This window comes from Lactuca sativa, chromosome 5, assembly GCF_002870075.4.
Source record: "Lactuca sativa cultivar Salinas chromosome 5, Lsat_Salinas_v11, whole genome shotgun sequence".
Taxonomy (NCBI): domain Eukaryota; kingdom Viridiplantae; phylum Streptophyta; class Magnoliopsida; order Asterales; family Asteraceae; genus Lactuca; species Lactuca sativa.
In genome coordinates this window covers 49,671,203-49,693,449 of record NC_056627.2, presented here as the reverse complement: position 1 = coordinate 49,693,449, position 22,247 = coordinate 49,671,203, and the positions used below count along the sequence as shown (strand labels likewise).

General features: G+C 34.7%; 1 protein-coding gene across 1 annotated transcript; it reads left to right on the top strand.

The window, feature by feature from the left end:
• Positions 1–7,230: 7,230 nt before the first annotated feature.
• On the top strand, positions 7,231–9,536 carry LOC111883279 (zinc finger protein ZAT1). The gene has a single exon (XM_023879617.3). The coding sequence runs from the start codon at positions 7,747–7,749 to the stop codon at positions 9,004–9,006; it is 1,260 nt and encodes a 419-aa protein (XP_023735385.1). The 5' UTR covers positions 7,231–7,746; the 3' UTR covers positions 9,007–9,536.
• The last annotated feature ends 12,711 nt before the right edge of the window (positions 9,537–22,247 follow it).

Sequence of the window (22,247 nt, the reverse complement as noted above, 5' to 3'; positions counted from 1 at the left end):
CACATGTATATATAAGTTGCCCAAAATCTACCTCATTCTTACATCTTTCAACCGGAAACCTCACCTTTTTTCTCAAGAACTTCAACCGAAAACTCCTCTCTCCTCTCAAGAACATGCGAAACCTCTCACTTCTCATTAATTCCATGCGAAAATCCTTTGTATCTTCTTAGAATCTTGCAAAGTATCATATTTTGTTCTTGATATCATCCATAAACACCTTCCAATCTCCTTATATTGGGCCGAAAACACCAAAATACTCTAGTTTTCACGAAGAACACGAATAATACTAAGAGCACCCACACACTATTCTAAGGATTATTGTAAGTTTTCTTACAATAATTAAGTGTTGTTTAACACTTTAAACACTACTAGATTATCTAATTTATACTAAATTTTATGTTAATATAAATTAGGATTCGGTTTTTATCACGAGTTCTAACTTGTGGATTTAGCTCCACTACACTGTATCTTCAGCCGGAAACTCACAAAAAGTGAGTTCATACCCCTACATTTTTACTGTTTTTCATCGTTTTAGGGGGGATACAAGTCTAACACAAGAATATTGTGTTTACAAATAAATGATTTCTAAATATTTCTAAAATGACTTTAAATTACTGAAACTCTTTTAAATATCGTTAAACTCCTTTAAATGTTTTATAAACTCTGTTAACTTATATTTTACCAAAATCATATATATATATATATATATATATATATATATATATATATATATATATATATATATAAGTTACTTCAAACAGATTCATTACCATTTGTATCTTGCCGAGCAAAGGGGTACATTTATGATAAACTCATTTCAAACAGAGCATACATATAAATTATAATATGTATAATTTATGATACATTCACACTATTTTACTAGTCAAGTTTACAAGGTTACACTATTTCGCTAAGACGTGAATACAATACAAAACTAAGCACGCAAGTACAATTCACTTTACATTTAAAAAGGAATGTACTATCAGTTCATTATTTCAGAATAACTATTCATCATTATATACTCGTAATCGTGAATATGGTTTTTGTGAGACAAAGTTCACCCGCTTAATTATTTAAGCAATACTATTAAAGACCTGATAATTATAACCAGAATATCCTGATAGAGAGCGAGACAAATTTGTATAAATATATACGGGATTGACAATCCCACACTCAGACTGTTCGCTATAGTTAGGCTGGTACGCCTATGAGTGACAAATGTTGTTACAGTTTTAAAGCACGTAAAGCGTTGTATCAGGCTTACTAGTCTTAGTATGGTTATAATAACTCACAAAAAGATATGAATAATACGATGAGTGTATGAATAAATAAACCAAAGAGTACAAATACAACGTACTGATTTTACAATAATACGATTTACAGTATAATACTACAACTTACAATTATAGCTGGTGGAACCAGGCACGCTCACAATTATAGGGTTTTTAAAGAATATAATTACATCATACTAGATACAACTAAGAGAAACATAAACAATACAGAAAACATTTCTTTTTATAGTTTTATTGTGAACTAAAACTATGTTACACTATTTTATAGTACAATAACAATTACACAGAACGGTTTTATGGTTTTGAAACTACTTTTTAGTTATATTAGAAAATATTGAATTTTCTGGTAAAATAAACATGATTACTATTTCAAGAAACAAACAACAAGCTTCTAAACATAAATACTTATGAACTCACCAACTTAAATGTTGATACTCCCTTTTTCAAAATACTTGTATTCTCAGGGAACCAGTAGACATGTACATTCCCAACATTTTGAGAAGACGGAGCAGTATAGAGTCACGTCTTCTATCTTTTGCTATATATAACTTTTGATTTCATATATACAATGACTTGAACACTCATGTAAAAACTTATACATTATTAATGCAATGGTTGTTGTACTTTTATTACTATGATGCATGTGTTGTGATACTTAACATGAAGTCATCCACCCCCGGACGTTTCCGCCACTCCGGTTTGGGGGTGTGACAATTATCGCATGTGTCGTATCAACATGCTCGATGTCGGGTGGGGCCCGCCGGCCCGAGGCCGAGTGGGACTCGATACCGGGCGGATCCCGATGGAGGGCGGGGGCCCAATATGTGATTATTGTGTATGGTATGAGGAAGTTTGGGGAACTCACTAAGCTTTGTGCTTACGGTTTTCAGTTTACGTTTCAAATACTTCTGGTTTCAAAGGGTATTATGAAAATGATATGATTTAATGGTTTATTAATCTAAAAATGAAAATTTTTATGGTATTATTTATGGGACGTTACAAGTAATTCCAATTCATTATATTGATTGATCTACTTATGGGAGGTGTGTCTAGAATGGTCACATTGGTTTGGTTGTTGGATTTCAGAAAGGCTACACGTCAAAATGATTCTGCCTCCCAATTGTCATGTCTGGCTAATCCTTACTTGATAGATCTTGATGTAGACATTGGGGTTAGTGAGGAATTTAGACTATAATTATTATGGTCACCAGGATTATGAAGCTAGACTAAGGCTTAGTACTTTATGCATCTAGGTCTTTTTAAAGTACAAAGCGAAGCGCTGGCGAAATTGTTTGTCACCCATTTTTATCAAGTGAGTGCATAGTTACTTTCAAACTTACACATAGATACATGTATTCTAATTGTTTGAATGCTATGTGTGCTATCTTGATGTGCTTAATACGTACATACAACATGATATAGTTATTATTTGGTTAAACTACCTATACTTTATCATACTTAATAATAAGACTGGGTAGTAATGGGCCGTGTGAGATAATAAACGAGAGGATGTGTTAGAGTCGTGTGAGATAGTAGTTGTGATAGGTTAGTGAGAACTGTGCAAAATAATAAGCCATGTCTGTCATGTCTATCCCAAATATTGTTGTACTGTTGTGCCAAAACCAAAGTACTGTTGTACTATTGTGTCTTTCGTGACTATTCAAAGTACTAATGTACTGTCATATTGCCGTTTTTACCCAAAGTATTATCATGTTGACGTGTATGATCATCTAGGAATTATAGTTGACTGTTGATAAAGGTCCTTTAAGAGAGATCCCTCGAGATCAACATATTAGGATTAGTAAGTGACAATAATAGGAGTGGGGTAATTAGGTTATTTGAAAGCCAAAAAATATATAATTAAAGATTATAATATTATAAGTTGAAAACCCTATGTATCCCACTTAGTTTCTTTGCATCACATATAATTATATATGGATAATGATGTATATCTGCCGAGAGATTCAAGGAGATGTAAACGGTTAGTGTAATGAAACGTAGTAAGTCTTTGTTTTTTCTTATGTTTCTTGTATCAGTTATGAAATCTCGAGTTTTGAAAATATAAATGAAAAACATTTCTTCTGAGATGCCTTGATTTGATTTCATATCATATCAAGCATATTTTGGGACTAATTCTGCATTAACAAACGTTTTAAATAAACATAAATAAAATTTTTAAAATGACCGTAAATTTGGAGATATCACACTCTTAAGTCTTACCGTTATTTTATTTTCCCATAACCCTTTCACTACCCGATATAGTTTAAATATGATAAAATAAATATAGCAGTAAAATCATATCATATTATTGCAACTAGCACATATATCCAGAAGACCAGAACACAAATAATAGGCACACATAACATTTAATTATCTAAATACTTCATATCTATGTGTAAGATGAAAGTGACTATGCACCCACTTGCTAAAAGTGGATGATTGGTGATTTAGGTAGCGATCCGCCTAACACCTTAGCTTTTCCTTTTGAAAGACCTAGGTATAAATATCACTAAGTCCTAGTCTTTATTTCGTAATTATTGTGTCTATAATGACAATAATTTAGATTCATCAACAATCCCAACGAATAGTGACATATAGCTGATAAGGAGCAACTAGGTAAGATTATATCGGAGGTAGGGTCCATTTGGTATACAAAGTATATTTTTTTGGAAATCTCACTTTAAACATCTTATTAAATCTAGCTTAGACATCATCCACGTACATAGATCAATCAGTATTATGACATAGAATTACTGATAAATCTTTTTTATAGGTTCATAGTAACGATAATGAACTTAAATATAATGCACACTTAACGTAAACCATGTCAACTTAACTTACATAGATTTCTAGTGAAAACCGAAAAATTCACAAGCAGAACTTCGACTTGAAAACTTCTATCTCTTTGACGATTCAGGGCTCCGCTAAAACTTTCTAAAAATCTATGGAAATTTGAGCTAACTTTCCAGAGAAAATGCAGAGAGTGATTGTTGAAGGTGTGAGGAAATGAGGAATTATGGCTAATTATTTATAGCTAAATTTGGGTAAGGCGCGTTGGGCTCTTAAGGCAACGTCATTCCTCCTGTCTTCTGCCATGTGTCAGAATTCGGGTGTGCCACATTGCCCCTGCGCGCCGTGCTTCTCGAAAATCTTCAAAAAGTCGTATATTTCTCATATGAGTTTTGTTTTCGACGTTTTTTCTCATACGAGCTTTGTTTTCAATGATCTTTATATTCATGCGTATGTTTCTCATATGAGCTTCGTTTTCACCCTTGCGCATCGGCTAACTCTCACTTTATTTTTAATTTTATATTTTTAAAGGGTTGAGAATGCTAAAATCTGTATAAAAATCATTACTCTTTCATACAAATTTTGTTCTCGTCTGTTTTTATATCGACAGAATCCTATTCATGAGATCTTGAACTCTCGTTTAGATTGTTTTGGCTAACAATCAACCGATCTGAATTTCGATTTCTGTGTTGACACAGTTATGCTGAAACTTTGAAAAATCACAACTTCCCCATACGAAGTCAGATTTGGATGTTCTTTATATGCGCGAGTTCACTTTTATTATTACTACGACTTTCGTTTAGATTACTTAGGCTAATAAGCATCCTATCTCTGATTCACTATTTACGACACACTTTGTCGTATAGGGTTGAACGTGAAACTTCAAACGGACATAACTTTTTTATATAAAGTCAGATTTAGGTGTTCTTTATATGTATAAAATCACCATCACGACCACCACAACTTTTGCTTTAGATTATTTGTTCTAAATAATATTTTATTTCCAACGTTTATTTTAGCCATATTTATTAATACATGTTTATATACACATAACACATATACATACAAATAATTCTCTTTCATTAATTCATAAAAAGATTAGGATTATAAGCGATGAAAATATATTTTTTGCCTAACCAAAAATACGGATGTTACGTTAAATAATACTTATATGAGATTAAGATACATAATTTAAGAATATACTAAAAAGATTATACTTTTTTGCAAACCTTATCCAACAAAATTTATCTTGTTTTGACCCTTTTATAAACTTTGGAAAAAAAGGACAATAAAATTAGTTGGTAGCATAGTGAAATCAGTTGAATCCTTTTTGAAAGTTGCACCAAAATGACAAAAAAAAAGGATCCTACTATGCCAACCACTTCTAAAAGTTTTACCTCATGCTTGTAAACCACTTTTTAAATGTTTGTTGAAATTTGAAGACTTTAATTTTTTTTTATAACTCGAATTATAGAAAAAAGAAGTTTTGTTTAAAAATATAAATTTAAAACTTTTATTTTAGAACAGCAAGTTTTTAATCAAAATACAACTTTGAATAGTTTTTAAACAAAAGTCTAAAAGTTCATGTTCATTATAATAAAACTATTAGGTTGTTATTAATAGTCATTTTAAAAAATTTTATATATTTTTAAAACTTATAATTACTCTACCAAATACTTCTACAATAAATAAAAACTAAAACTAACCGGCTGTTATTATAAAATATATCCTTAACCTTTTAAATTTCAACTATGTTGGCTTATGGATTCTTCCCTTACAATGGCTTAAACCTATTTTATGAAATATGTTAATATCATAAATCGTTAACTTTTATAAAAAAAAGTAAAAAATTAAAAAATAAATAAATAAATAAAATAAAATCTAAGCTAAAACAGTAAGTTTTTTTTTTTTTTTCCAAAATTAATAAAAAAGTTTGAGTTTTTTTTAAGCTATAAATTCCGCACACCCTCCCGAAAAATCGTTGTAGAGGTCTGAGAAATTAAAAACGTCGTTTTGTTCAATTTCATTGTTCCAGACAATCATATTTCAAGAGAGGCATATGGAATTTGTGGATCTCCACAAAAAAATTACGTATATTTTTTTTACAAACCAAATGAGATTTTATTAATTTACTGTTTAGCTTATATAATTTGAACAATTTCCACATTTAGAGCCTACATATTCTTGAAGACTACTTTTTCTATCACTCAAAATCATGGTTCTAAAAAGCGTGTCATGGCGCGCCTCAAGGCGTGCCATGACGCGAGGCATGGTGTAGCCGTTACGAAAACGTCTAAGGCGGGTTTGTTAAGCTTGGCGTCCAAATAACGTGTCAAGGCACGCCTTATCGCGTTATGTCGCGAGTTTTTTTCAAGGCACGAGTTTTTTTGATTTTTTTTCTTTTGTTTTTTTTATCGGGTCTAAAATAAATGAGTTTTTGTTAATTTTTTTCTATTAGATATTAATATAAAACTTCTAAAAACTTCATATATTTGATAAAATTCAATAATTATATGATTTATATCTTTTTATGTATATAATATACTCACACCTTAAAAAACGTCATGGCTGGCCAAGACTTATCGTGGCTTAACTTTTACCTTGCCGTCAAGCCACGCCTTACGTTATTTAGAACCTTGCTCAAAATTTAATCATTCACCTTGCTAAATAAAGCTTACATAGTTTTAACGGCTAAATTTGGGAAAAAAAAAATTATTTAGACGATTAAATCGAAAAACCATAAAATATATTAATTTTTACATAATTCATACCATATTTTTATAATAAAATAAAAAAATTATATTTCTTATAATAAAATTAAAATAAAAAATCGTCTCCGTCATAGTTTTATCACTTATTAAATTGTAGAATAGCCATTCAAAAAAATAAATTGTGCAATAAATAAATATTCATTTTGTTTTTAATGGGTAGTACTACTAGTGGGGTTTGTGCTTCCAAGGGAGAATAGTTTAGCTGGAGATGTGGGGTAGAATCAGGGGGGAGAGGATCTTGCTTCCACTACCATACTCCATACAGATGACCAACGTGGCGCAATCTCATCCGTTGATTTTCTGCTGCCTAGGATCCTTACTCCGAGTACACGTGCGGCCTTCTTTGCTTTACCTTCTTTTCTATCCTTGCTTCCATGCATGGATTTCTCCAATCGTCCTCCAAATTTAGCTCTCTCTCTCTCTCTCTCTCTCTCTCTCTCTCTAAAGATTCATGTTCATGGGTTTCTTTCTCTCTAAAAGTATATGAGAGAGAGAGAGAGAGAGAGAGAGAAACAGAGTGTGACTGTGAGTGTAAACCACTTCTTTCCTTTAATTTCTCTTTGCTTCTTCTTCGCCATCATTAGCAACAAAGGTAACCGACCCATCATCCCCCTTTTATTTAACTTCCATTCTCAACAAACCAACCAAATACCTTCTACTCCATACTAGCTACCTTCAATCATCTTCTTCATCAAGAATTAATACCATGAAATGCCAGATGCGTTCTTCGTTCTTCGTTTTTCACTTCAATCTTGAAGGATTAATTCTGATTTCTGAATACGCACTCCCGATCTGAGCTTTCGGTCTTGTTACTTACTCAAATATAATTCACAGTTTTCGTTTGGCTCTGTTCTTGAATTTGATCTGAATTTCGTATATTCGATCAGAAATTAATGGAAGAGATTGATCAGGAATCGATGAAACACATGTGTAAATACTGCAACAAGAGCTTCCCTTGTGGAAGATCTTTGGGGGGTCATATGAGGTCTCATGTAATCAGCTCCACTGATCACCATCATCATCATCATCATCATCAGGTCGGGAACAAAACTTGTTCGACTGTTCTCGATAAACTCTGTAAAGAATGTGGAAAAGGGTTTCAATCGTGGAAGGCTTTGTTTGGGCATATGAAATGTCACTCGATCAAACTCTTAAACAACAAGAACAAGAATATTGCAAGTCTGAATCGAGATTCTTGGATTAGCTATTCAGATAATGAGAATTCAGATGCCAAAAATCGTCAAATAAAGAGATCGAGAAACAGACGAAACAAAAGGTATATAGTCGCTTCTAATGCAACTGCAATAATCACAACAGTGTCATCTTCAATTTCTTTGAATGCTAATAGTAATCAAATTAGTAGTAATAATGCTTCAACAAGTATGGTGTCCGAAATCCAACAAGAACCAGAAACAGATGTTGCTATATCTTTGATGATGCTTTCTAGAGATTTGGGGAAATGGGGTAATGAATTTGAATCCACCGATCACTATAATTCCTCTGTTTTGGTAAATTTGAGTAAAGATTTGATTGGTAATGGTTCCAAGATGAAGAAATTAGCAGAAACTCAAGTTGGTTTTGATTTTCTTGGAAGATCTGAGGTAGGTTTGATAAAACATGACAAATTGGATTCAGGTTTTGGTGAATTTGAGGATTCAAGTAAGAGAAAATTCGAGTGTGTTACTTGCAACAAGAGTTTTCATTCTTATCAAGCACTTGGTGGGCATAAAGCAAGTCACAGCAAGCTAAAGGGAGATTTTGATTCAAAAATCCAAAACGAAAACAAACCCGTGTTAGATCACGATCAAACAATCAAAGGGTTTGATCCAAAAACATCTAAAGGTCATCAAGAATTATCAAGTTTCGATCTTGGTGTTGGTTGTTTGAAGAAGAAAAAAGTGGTGTTGGGAGCACATGAGTGTCCAATTTGCTTAAAGATGTTTTCTTCAGGCCAAGCTTTAGGTGGCCACAAAAGATCACACTTGATTTCCGAAGCTAAAATGAATAAAGAAAACACGAATGTGATCAAGAAACGCAATGACCTCTTTTGTGAAACTCGAGGGTTTCTTGATCTCAACATGCCTCCTGAAGACGAAGAAGAAGAAGAGATGGTTATGAGCAGTAGTACAACAGAGTACAAGTCATACTTCTGAGTGCTCTTGAATTTATGATGATGTTCTTGGGTTTTATCAAGAGTAAATTACACGAATGGTCCTTATGGTTTTGGGTAATTTGCGCGTTTAGTCCCTAACTTATTTTTTTAACTCGGAAGGTCTCTACTATTTGTTTTTGTTACATTCTTGGTCCCTACTATTTATTTTTGTTTATGCACTTGGTCCCTATCTTACCTAAAAATACTATTATTTAAATAAGGGAAAATGATGGGGTAGGTAAGGTAAGGTGACGGGGTGAGGTTGGGAGTGTGTTCGATTAAATAAATGAAAAAAAATCAAGGGAAAGTAGTCTTTTTAGGTAAGACAGGGACCAAGCACGTAACAAAAACAAATAATATGGACCTTCCGAGTTAAAAAAACAAGTTAGGGACCAAACGTGCAAATTACACCAAACCATAGGGGTCATTAGTGTAATTTACTCTTTTATCAAAACAAACCCAGATGGAGAGAGAGAGAGAGAGAGAGAGAGAGAGAGAGAGAGATGTTGTATATGAGAGAGATTTCATTTTTATTTTTTTTATTTTGTTATAAAAAATATAAAAATAAAATTGAAAATGTAAATTTTCTTTTTTATTTTTTCTTTTAATAAAACAAATATTTAAATAATAAAAAACTGAAAAAGAAAAAAAATAAAGGGCAAAATAATCATTATGAAAAAGTTTATAGATAACTGGACCAAACTCACAACAAAATGAAAAGTTTGGACCTCTAGTGCTAGTCCAAACTTTTTTGGACCAAAGTGACAATTTTCAGCTAACCATAAGGACCATTTGTGCAGTTTTGTCTTTTCTTTTTCCAAACAAGAGGAATTGGAAAATAAAAGGATGAGAGAGAAGGGGGGGAAAAGATGAAGAGAGTGTTGTGAGTATGAGATAAGAGGAGGACAGAGACTTGGGAAAGGGTACCAAGCTTCTTAGTTATTTTGTCATGCCACATGCACTTCCATGGGTGGTGTTTGTCATGTCAATTGTCACACATGCTCGACATATACATTGCCGAGCTCCGGTTCTGTAGCCTAAGAATTTCGAATTGTTTAGAAGTTATCCGAAACATATATGTATACAGTAAAGTCCCAATATTTTCATCGATTTGACAAGAAAGTCCTAAACTTTATTTTTTTGACAGTAAAGTCCAAATTACCGGCAGTTTTTGACACTTTTACCCTTTTTTCCCGGTTAGCCGGTAATTAGGATTTTTTTGTCAAAAAAATAAAGTTTAGGATTTTTTTGTCAAATCGTCAATTAGGACTTTACTGTCAAAAAAAATAAAGGTTAGGACTTTTTTGTCAAATCGTTGAAAATATTGGGATTTTAGTGTATATATAATTTTTTTGGTTAGAAATTTAATGGTATGATACTCTTTAAACATACGAGTTATTGAAACATTCTCTAATCAGCTAGATCCTATTGAAATCGTTTACATTTGCTTCTTGTTAATTTGTTTTTTTAATCTCAACAAACTGACATTGAAAAAAATTGAGATAATCAAGAAAGAAAGAAAGAACCAGGGTTGTGTTGGCTTTTTGAAGTCTCAAAAATAGAGAAATTAGAAACCTAAAAAAACGAATTTGTTTGACAAGAAAGTCCTAAACTTTATTTTTTTGACAGTAAAGTCCAAATTGCCGGCAGTTTTTGACACTTTTACCCTTTTTTCCCGGTTAGCCGGTAATTAGGATTTTTTTGTCAAAAAAATAAAGTTTAAGATTTTTTTTGTCAAATCGTCAATTAGGACTTTACTGTCAAAAAAAAAAAAAAGGTTAGGACTTTTTTGTCAAATCGTTGAAAATATTGGGATTTTAGTGTATATATAATTTTTTTGGTTAGAAATTTAATGGTATGATACTCTTTAAACATACGAGTTATTGAAACATTCTCTAATCAGCTAGATCCTATTGAAATCGTTTACATTTGCTTCTTGTTAATTTGTTTTTTTTAATCTCAACAAACTGACATTGAAAAAAATTGAGATAATCAAGAAAGAAAGAAAGAACCAGGGTTGTGTTGGCTTTTCGAAGTCTCAAAAATAGAGAAATTAGAAACCTAAAAAAACGAATTTGTTCTAGCTTTATACAAACACAAACAACACATGCCTAGTCAAAAGGGTGTGAATGTGGAGAAAGGAAAGAAGGGCAATTTCGTTTTTTTCGGTTTCTTATTTCTCCATTTTTGAGACTGCAAAAAGCCAACACAACCCTGGTTCTTTTCTTTCTTTCTTGATTATCTCAATTTTTTTCAATGTCGGTTTGTTAAGATTAAAAAAACGATTTAACAAGAAGCAAACGTAAATGATTTCAATAGGATCTAGCTGATTAGAAAAGGTTTCAATAACTCTTATGCTTAAAGAGTATCATACCATTAAATTTCTAACAAAAAAAATTATATATACACTAAAGTCCCAATATTTTCAACGATTTGACAAAAAAGTCCTAAACCTTATTTTTTTTTTTTTGACAGTAAAGTCCTAATTGACGATTTGACAAGAAAGTCCTAAATTTTATTTTGTTGACAAAAAAGTCCTAATTACCAGCTAACCGGGGAAAAAGGGTAAAAGTGTCAAAAACTGCCGGTAATTTGGACTTTACTGTCAAAAAAATAAAGTTTAAGACTTTCTTGTCAAATCGATGAAAATATTGGGACTTTACTGTATATATCCCTTTTTTATATCATAAAATACTTTTAAAAAATACGTAAACACTAGTTGTCTAGTTCTCGTACAATCTAGTTTTTTTGTCCAACTTTTAAACAACGAAATACACAGATTGTGACGGAGCCAGGTCCGAAGGATTAAGCTAATACTTAAATACTTAACATATCTAGTTAATATGTTCAAATTAAGCATTTTCTCACCTTATTAAAACTGACATTGTAAATATATCAACTTTATTGGAAAACTCCAGCTTAAAACAAACAGAAAATTAAAAGAACAAAAAGAAAAAGAAAAAGGGAAATTAAGTATACTAACCTGTATAATAGTAATCACTTTCTTCTTAATACCTCATTCTGGACTCTAATTTATATTTCAGAGTTTTTTTTTTCCTTCAAAGAATGTTTTATTTCAAATGCTCTATTCCTGGTTTATCTTCAAATTTCAGTCATTTTTTGGTTTTTTTATATAATATATCATCATCTATATCTAAATCATTTGTTTTGAAGTGTTTTGTAACGACCTAATTTTCACGTCCAAAAATTTCATTTTTAGATCAATACTTTGGAAATCATTTGTGAATAAACATCGTTTGATCATATCATTTCATAAACATATTTCGTGTCTGAAAACCAAAATAAAAAAACAACCATAGTGTCAGAGTACAAAATCCCAGAATAACTCATGGTGCGGAAAACAAAGTGCGTGTATGATGTGCAGCTACCGCGCCAACTCCTTCCCCTTCGATAAAGAGGTACCTAAAAACAAAACTGTAAACTGTGAGCACAAAGTTAAGTGAGTTCCCCCATCGTACCACATACCATAAATCCACATAACATACAAATATTGTCGGGCATATCTGGGTGCCCGACCTACCCCTTCGGTCCTTTCGACCGGATATTGCCTAGCATATATGGGTACTGGCCTCCCTTTCGGTCCTTTCGACCGGATACTGCCTAGCATATCTGGGTGCTGGCCTCCCCTTCGGTCATTTCGACCGGATACTGGGGACTATTTCACCCCTCTACTACTACCACATAACATGTATCAAATAATCACATTCGATCTAACATAACTGGGCATGACTACCCCTTCGGCCCTGTCGACCGATGATCTTGGGGACTATCTCCCCTACCGCTACTAGCATATAACATATCGTATTGGCTCGTATCATAACAGATAATAGCAAACCCAGATGATATCACAAAGAACATCATCTAACATACGTCTCCTACTGGTGGGCCGGCATTGTGGCCTTAGACCCACCGTTACTGGAAGGCAACTCACCTCGAAGTAGTTGCTGATCTGTGCGGGAATCCTCTGACTGCTGCCGCTGCTGCTCCGGAAATCCTCCGGCTATAATTCCCACAAAACACTTAGTCATACACTGCTAACTGTACTTAGGGTAAAATGACCATTTTACCCCTGACCAAGTCCAAGTCAAAGTCAACTTCCAGTTGACCTGACTCGCCGAGTACCTATCCTTCTATTTGTTCTTATACCTGCCTCTACTCGTCAAGTTAGGCGATGACTTGACGAGTTTTCCTTCTAAATGAACATCAACTGAATCTTCATCCAACTCGCCGAGTTGTATGAACAACTCGTCGGGTTCATCTTCAACTAATGAACAGGTCATGTCCTTGACTCGCCGAGTTGTATGAACAACTCGTCGAGTTCATCTTTAATCTTAAGAAGATTGCCTTGGACTCGCCGAGTCTGCTCATTCACTCGCCGAGTCCCATGAATTTCCAGAACAATGGCTTAGTCCAGAACGTTGGGTCACTCCCTGGGACTCCTTAAAACCTTTCCACACTCAACTGGGTCCTTTTGACCCTCAACTGATATGGGGCAGAAACCTTGGACTCGCCGAGTCCAAGAATGGACTCTTCGAGTCGGTCACATCCTCTCACTAAATCTTCGATTTCTGATGTACAACCCTTGATCAAAAGATAGATTTATGCTTCTACAATCGATCTAGCACGTAAAGTTACAACCTTTACGTGCTTGCATGGGACTTTGAGTTCAAAAGGTCCTAAAACAAGCTCTTACAATGCATGGGGCCTCCTTTGAGTGCAAAAGCCACTCCTTTCTGACTTGTAACCCCTCTAAGGACCTAGATCTGAAACATCAACCCCAATCCATGCTTGTAATCATGGTTGGTGACCAAAATGGCTTAGAAAAGCCCTAAAACTCCACAAAATGGGATCTATCACAAGAACAAAACAAGGTATAAACTTTATACCTTCTGTAGACTGCAAATGATGCTCAAAATCGGATCCCTCTAGCCTCTTCTTGATCCTTCAAGCTTTTCCTTCCTTCCTTGGATCACAAAACACCAAAATCACTCCAAATGCCTTAGATTGCTTCAATAACGGCTAGGGTTTGCTATGGGGGTGTTCTGGGAGAAAATGGGACGAAGGAGGTCGAGTTAAAGTGTTTAAATAGGGTACAAACCCTCGGATTAGGGTTTTTGTCCAGACAAAGCCTACTTGCTGAGTCCGGGACCTGACTCGTCGAGTCCACAGCTTAAACCCCACGTCTCATCCCGCATCTACTCGGCGAGGTGGTCCTTCGACTCGCCGAGTCCAAGGCCAACATGCAAAAATATTAAGAAAAGAATACGTACCAAGAACCAGGTGCTACATGTTTAATGTCATTGTTGTTCAATAAAATGTTTGATTTTATGTACAAATATCATCATGGGGGCGTTGAGGGAGGGTCAAAATGGGCAGCTGCATGCGACCCAAATTTTTTGAAGGGACTATTTTTTTATTATTATATTATATATGTATTATATTTATATAAAAATAAAAAACTTATAATAGCTATAAGGAAGTTTTTTTAGTTCGTCCAAGACATTTAAGGATATTTAAACCCTCAGGATTGGCCATGAATATCATATACGCTTTAGATTTTCTATGTTTGATTAACTTTTTGTTAGATTTAAATAAAAAACTAATTTTTTTCTCAAAATTCCATAATTGTTCATCGGATTTCAAACTTGTCCTTGAAATTCCGGAGTTTTTTTTTTCGTAATTCAAAATTTCAGTCCGAAATCCGGAATGTTGTTCCATAATTCAATCCGACATATATATATATATATATATATATATATATATATATATATATATATATATATATATATATATATATTGTCAGGAAATATGCTTTTCTTGGTCCAGAATGCGTATTCCGGACCAAATGGTTATTTTTGCTAAAAATATTTTTTAGTTATTTAAAAAAAATCATATCAAATTATGGTTAGATTACCTAATTTCCCAAAGAAAAATCTGACATCGTACCCATTCATGAATTTAGCCCAATGGTAAAATATAACGGACCCTAAATTATAACTAGATTAAATTACATGAATCGTGCATCGTGTATGTATCAAAATGTAAGTTCGGTCCTTATTTTCAAAAATTAACTCGGACATGTCAAATTTAGTCCATGCCGAATCTGAAATGATCATAATGATTATCTGTATTTCTTTTCTAATTATTTTAAAGTTGTTGTTGTTGTTATTTTTATTATTAATTACCCACCCAACATTTTTAAAACTCTTAACCTAATATCTCTCTCTCTCTCTCTCTATCTATCTATCTATATATATATATATATATATATATATATATATATATATATATATATATATATATATATATATATATATATATATATATATATATATATATATATATTTCTCTTTTCTCTAGATACCATTACCAGAATTATTCACCGCCAACGCCAAATATCTGAACCACCATCGGAAACATCTTTGCTTCCTTCGGTGAGTTGCTGTCACCTACCAACATCTCATAGATTTGTCTAAAACCCTAAAAAATCACATAAATCTTTGTCTTTGTCGCCATAAAAAGCTTCATTGTTCATAAAAGAATCGCCTCTTATGGATCTATCATGTGGGTCATGATGGTTGCCTCGTCGGAGAAGGTACTTGAGCAAAGAAACATAAAACCCACACACCTTGTGTGCTGCCATCACCAACTATTCACATGAAACCCTGAAGGCAGGGCCGGCCCAAGGGCAGGGCGAGCTGGGCCACTGCCCAGGGCATCAATGGACATAGGGGCATCAACTTTTGCTTTCTTCTTTTGGGTGTGCATTATTTAGGCCCAAGACATCTATTTCCTGACAAGGGCACGATTTGAGGCTCGAGAAGGCAAAAGTCGGGCAGGGAAAAAAAGAACGCTTAATTTTCTTGATGAACGCACCCGGCACGCCTAATTCCAAGAGTCAGGAGAATCAGGGAAGACGAGGTGACCTGGAGCAGTAGTAAACATCAACGGTAGTTCTGTTTTCTTATTTCAGTTTTTTAGTTCATTTTCTCCCTTAGTCCCTTTATAGCTTTAAACTACCGAGAAAGCCCAGTTCTTCTTCTGGTTTTTGAGTTCAAATATGATATTAGTCCAAAGCGCATGGAACATAATTAGAAGCAACAGTTGATTTCAGTTGTTTTCATTAAGTATTGTTAATATTAGTTCTTTTTTTATTATTATTGTAGTATTGTTAACATAGGTTTTGCACTGATTTTGATTAAGTATTGTTATTATTGGTTCTGAATTGATTTTGATTTTTGTTAATCTCCATAATTTCGTTAGTTCAGAATTTTGATTTTGGGATATTGTTAACAATGACTGTTGATTCTGATTTCAGGATTTTCTTTTTCTTTCAAATATTGATTTTGATTTCTAGAACCCTTCCTGCGTTTAGGACACTTGCAGTATGCCATTGGACTTTTTTTTTCTTCTTCTTGATTTAATAGTTTTAGGTGACACTTATTGTTTTTCTATAATTTTTTTTTGATGTTTAGCTAGTTTTGCTTTACAGGAAACAACACAAGGTTATCATTTTTTGATGTGGTTAATTAACTTATCATTTTTTCATATGTTTTGTTGAAATTTATTGTTTTATTTCCGATTCCACATAAATGCTTTTTTTTTCTTTAGTTTATAGAAAAATTCATTTTGATTTATTTAGTTCCGTTCTCATTTGTCATTAAAAAATTGTTGAAAGATATATTGTTGAAAGATATAGAATCTTTATATATATATATATAATCCTATTAAACATCATATTGCTTATGGGATTATAATAAATTATATAGATAATATATTGATGCAACAAACGAAACTTTTTAACTTTCATTAACGATTTCTAATTTAAGGTTTTGGGTTATGTTGAATAGAATGCAACTTTTACTATTATCATAGGATAATTAATGTTTTTGCTTCAAGAATTGCTTTGAACATTTAGTTTGTACTTTCTACGAATAAGTAATTTAACAAAAAGTTCTTTTAAGTAGTTGCTTTAGAAGATTATGTTATAAAATTTGAGAATTGTATTAACATAGTATAAAAATAGGGCACCGTCTTCTCTATTTGCCCGGGGCATGGAATTCCATAGGACCGGCCCTGCCTGAAGGTCCCAAACCTTAACACTCATGTATGAATCTAACAGAAACACGGAATAATAACATAAGTATTCAACAAAATAAAACCAATTTTATTTGTTGGGGTTTTGTTCGTTTAAGCACAATGATTCAGAAATAACAAATATTTTGAATCCTCTTCATGGGCTCAAGAACTCTCATATCTCTTTACAGAAACTCTTAAACTCTAATAATACAATACAAATCATCAGCTCTCAACTTATGAAGCATACGATATAAATACTAAAAAAACCTAACAACCCTTCAAAAAGATAGGAGATAAGAATTCTGCAGATTCTCCAAATCTTCTGATTAAATTAAATCCCTGATTAGAAGGATTGAATCTTCTAAGATAAATACAGATATGGTAAATAAGGAACATATCAGATAAGAATCTTCAGAATACTTCTTCACCAAGTAATTTTGATCTGCCCCAGAATCGGACATGTCAACACCAGGGAGTAGCGAGACATATGTTCATCAATATATTAGGCCATGGAGTCGCACCAGGACCATGTGAGATATCCCATGATCAGTACATCAGGTCTTCAACATAGTATTACAACAGTGTATCAAACTCATTAGTATATCAACTCATTTGTGTCATTAATGTATAAGAAATTCAACATATGGACATATTGATCGGTCACCAGTGTCTAAATAAGTTGATGAGGATCAAGTCTTCAGTGACTGGTGCTCTTCGTTCTGATAATACTTTCAATGTATTTTGATGTTGATAAATCTTTAGTGGATTCACATGATGATAACTCCATTAGGTCCAACTATGTCATTAACATGTCATTAGGGGATAATCTTCAACTGTACCAAAAACTAGATAGCTTTAGAAATTAGCTCCAGATCTGATTAACTAAGGTAGCTCAAATCCGGTCTTCAGTATTAAACATCTTAACTTCGGCAGTTGGTAGATGAGTAACATATATCTAAAAGATCTTTATGCCCAAGAGTCATTATAGAATGATATTGCTAATGACATATGATCTTATAGGGTCACACCTTATAGCAATTTACTACTAACTAATTATTTATTATAGTAATTTTGATTATTAATAAATATCAACACTTGTATTTAATTGAAAAAACATTATTTTATGAAAATAATATGTTACCAACATAATGGGAATTATTTTTTATAGGAAATAATAACAAAAGAGAACAAAAACTAAGGTATGAACATATATGTTATGTACAATATTTTAGGCATTTAAGGTAACAATTAAGTTACATTGTAACTACTAATTAGGAGGTAATGTAAAATGTACTCAACTTTTACTCTATATAGAGTCAAAGCTGTGTGTTTTTAAGAGATACGATTTGTTGCTTGTAGTCTTCCATTTATGTAACACTCTAATTCAGGTACACATTTGAAACCCTTGAAAATGAATTAATTGAAAAAAATGGTCCCTCTCATACGCTAGGAATACCTAAGGGTACGCTTAGCGTACTATGGGAGAAGGATCGCGAAGGAGCCTTGTGTACACGGGGCATACGTAAGAGTATGTCGGGCGTACGCAACAGAGGGCCAAAACCCTAAATCTCAGACTTGACCCCTATTTAAACACCTTTTAGCCTCTTAGACCAAACCTTATCAGTCTCTTTAGCCTTATTTCGTCCACCTACAGTTGAGATATTGTGTGAGAGGGTTTTGAGCTTAAGGAGTGGGTTTTTGTGGCCATTTTAAAGTTCATTCAAGAAGAGGGAAATGCTAAGCAAGCTTAGGGTGGTTTGGTTCTTCAATAATCTACATCTAGGTCACTTTGTCCCTTTGGTTGATTTTGGACCTCCTCTTGTGAGTTAAGCAACTCCAGAGGATGGAAATGACAGATCTGAGGTCCCTTGGTCCTTTTGCAACATAAAAATGGAGTCTTGGTGGGTGTTTTTGCCTCATGCATGGGTTAAGAACCTTAGAAAGGTCTTAATGGGGGTGTTGGGAACATATGAGGCATGCAAAGTCATAAAGTTGCCAACTTTATGCCCTAGGTCATCTTAATGAGCTTAGATTTGACTTTTGGACGTGTGGAAATTGAGTATTAAGCACTTAATGGAAAAGGTGCTTAATCTGTTAGTACGCTGGGCGTAACCCAGTGTACGCGGCGCGTAAGTCCCTGAGCCCCAGTACGCTGCGCGTACCAGGGTGGTACGCTAAGCGTACGCATCACAGATGGGCTTGAATCTTTTTTGGGCCTTGAGCTGTTGGGCCTCATTTAGTTATTGGACTTGGTTGCATTCTAAGAATAGTGGGCCATTTTATCTGTTTTGGGTCATTGGTGTTATGGTAGGGCCTTATTGGGCCAAGAGGCCCATTAATGATTTTTGGCATGGACTTTGGGCCCATTAACAAAGAAAGGATATTTGGGCCCTTTTGGAAGGACTTGGGTTTGGGTTTCCCTTTGATTATATGATGTCCTAACATAGATTAATTTTATTGCTCAGCATGGGAGGTTACAGACAATTAGGAGAGCAATTTTTGGATTCTTCGGAGAGAGGTGAGTCTCCTCACCATACCAATGGGTCTAAGGCACCAAGGCTGGCCCGTTTCTTGATATGTAGTGTCCTAGCTGAAATTGTATCATTTGGCACGATAGTTGATATAAGCTAGGAAATATGCTAGTAGTATGTGTGGTATGTTTGTATCGAAGACCATGGGAGAGCCCATGGCACTTGGACGTAAGACCATGTGAAGAGCCCATGGCTTTCCTATCAAAGACCATGGGAGAGCCCATGGCACTTAGGTGTAAGACCATGTGGGGAGCCCATGGCATCCTGGAGTAAGACCCTGGGGACGAGCCCACGACCTCCTTATCTTTTGTATGCATGGCTTATGTGATATGTATAGTTGTTTTAGCTAGTATGATATATGGTATGTGGTTTGTGTGTGGGTATGCTCTGGGGAACTCACTAAGCTTTCAGCTTACCGTTTACGGATTTGTTTCAGATACATCTGAGCCCAAGGGCAAGGGCAAGGCATGATGGCGTGACTTGCACTCTCTCTCTCTCACCGGTATGTTATGGGACACTCTGATGTTTTTAAATAAAGTTGTAATGAATGTGGATTTGAAAACAATTGTTTTGGATTTCATGGTTTATGCAAATGTGTTTGATTAATTAAAAATGAAAATTTTCTGTAACGCCCCCATTTTCTGGTATGTAATTTAAATAAGTAATTTTTAATTCTTAAGGGGTACTCGACGAGTATGTAGCCCAACTCGTCGAGTAGAGACGGGATGATCACGCAAATGGAGTTGGTTACTCGACGAGTCCATATGTTGGGACTCGGCGAGTCTACATGTCTGGATGAAGCCCTAATTCTAAGGGTTTGCACCCTATTTAAACATCTTATTGCGCCCCAACTTCGCCTCCATCACCCTCAGAGCATTTCTTACCAAACCCTAGCCCCCTTAAAGAGTGTGTGTGAGTGATCGTTGCTTTGTGAAGGAGCTTTTGGTGCATTTTGGAGCAAGTAGAATAAGGAGAAGGTTGAAGAGTTCAAGGAAGAAGAAGTAGATCCACAACATACTCCGTTATGGTCATCTTTTCTGTTAATAAAGTCTCCATCTTGCTTATTTATCTAATAGATTTAGTTTGTCCCCAAATTGTTGATATTAAGATCAAAAACCTCAAATTGAAGCACCTGGTTCCTGGTATGTAAAAAATTATCTAAGAGTTTTGCATTTTTAGCCTTGGACTCGGCGAGTTGTAGGCCCGACTCGCCGAGTAGCGTCGGGATATGGAGCAAGTTTAAGTTGGCGACTCGACGAGTCTATATTCTAGACTCGGCGAGTCCCCGCTGTCTGATGAAACCCTAAATTTCAAGGGTTTGCACCTTATTTAAGTCATCTTATGCACCCCCAAGCTCGCCCCCTTCACCCTCAGAGCTCCCTATATCGTCCAACCCTTGTTCCTTGTGAGATTGAAGTGCTTTGGTGTGTTTTCTTGAAGATTTTGAGAGAAAAGGAGAGTAGATCAAGAAGAGAAGAAGGAGGCCAGACATCTTGGTGTTATTTCAGTGATTTCCTTGAGGTATAACTCAGTTTCCCTCTGTTTTCATGCTTATAGTCCCTTATAGCTCCATTAAAGTCCTTCTTGAGCCATTTCCAAGCTTGATTATGAATTAGGGTTTGTAATAAGTTGATTAACCTTTAGATCTAGGCATGATTGAGCTCCATGAGCTCGGATCTACTGCCTTTATGGAGCCATATTGCATGAAAGCCCTAGATCTACTCTTTTAGTGCATTTTGAGCCCTAAAACCTTCATTGGTGTTTATTTATACGTAAAGTTGGAAATTTTACGTGTTAGTCAATCCCTAGAAACCCAGATCTATGAATGGAATGAGTTGGATTCAAGCAAATTCGAGTATATAGTATTTTCATGTGAAAGACTCGGCGAGTCGTTCATCGGACTCGGTGAGTCGAGTCGCGAGTCCACGAATTTTCCCCATTTTCGTGTTTGCTGGGTGGAGTAGTGAGTCATGGGGTGTGACTCAGTGGGTCGGAAGCCAGACTCACTCATGAGGGAACTCGACGAGTCAATGCCCTGACTCGGCGAGTTCAAGGCAATCTTCTTGCCTCAAGAACAGACTCGGCGAGTTGTTCATACAACTCGGCAAGTCTCAGCATAGAATGTTCGTCGGATGAAGATGAACTCGACGAGTTGTTCATACAACTCGGCGAGTAGGATGAAGGACTATTGGATTTTGGTTTAGAAGGAAAACTCGTCGATTCAATGCCTAACTCGACGAGTAGAGATGGGATTAAGGTCAATCGAATGGATAGGGACTCGGCGAGTTGGCACGCCAACTCGGCGAGTCGGGTTAATTGGAAGTTGACTTTGACTTTGACTCTTGGTTTGGTTAAGGGTAAATGGTCATTTTACCCTGAGGTCGGTTAGCAGTATTTGACTGAGTGTTTTGTAGGGATTATAGTCGGAGGATTTCCGGGGCAATAGCAGCAGAAGACAGTCAGTTCCCACACAGATCAACAACTACTTTGAGGTGAGTTACCTTCCAGTAGCGGTGGGTCTACGGCCACAATGTCGGCCCACCAGTAGGAGTTGTATGTTAGGTGATTGTCTTTGTGATATCATCTAGGTTTGCTACTACCTGATACGTTT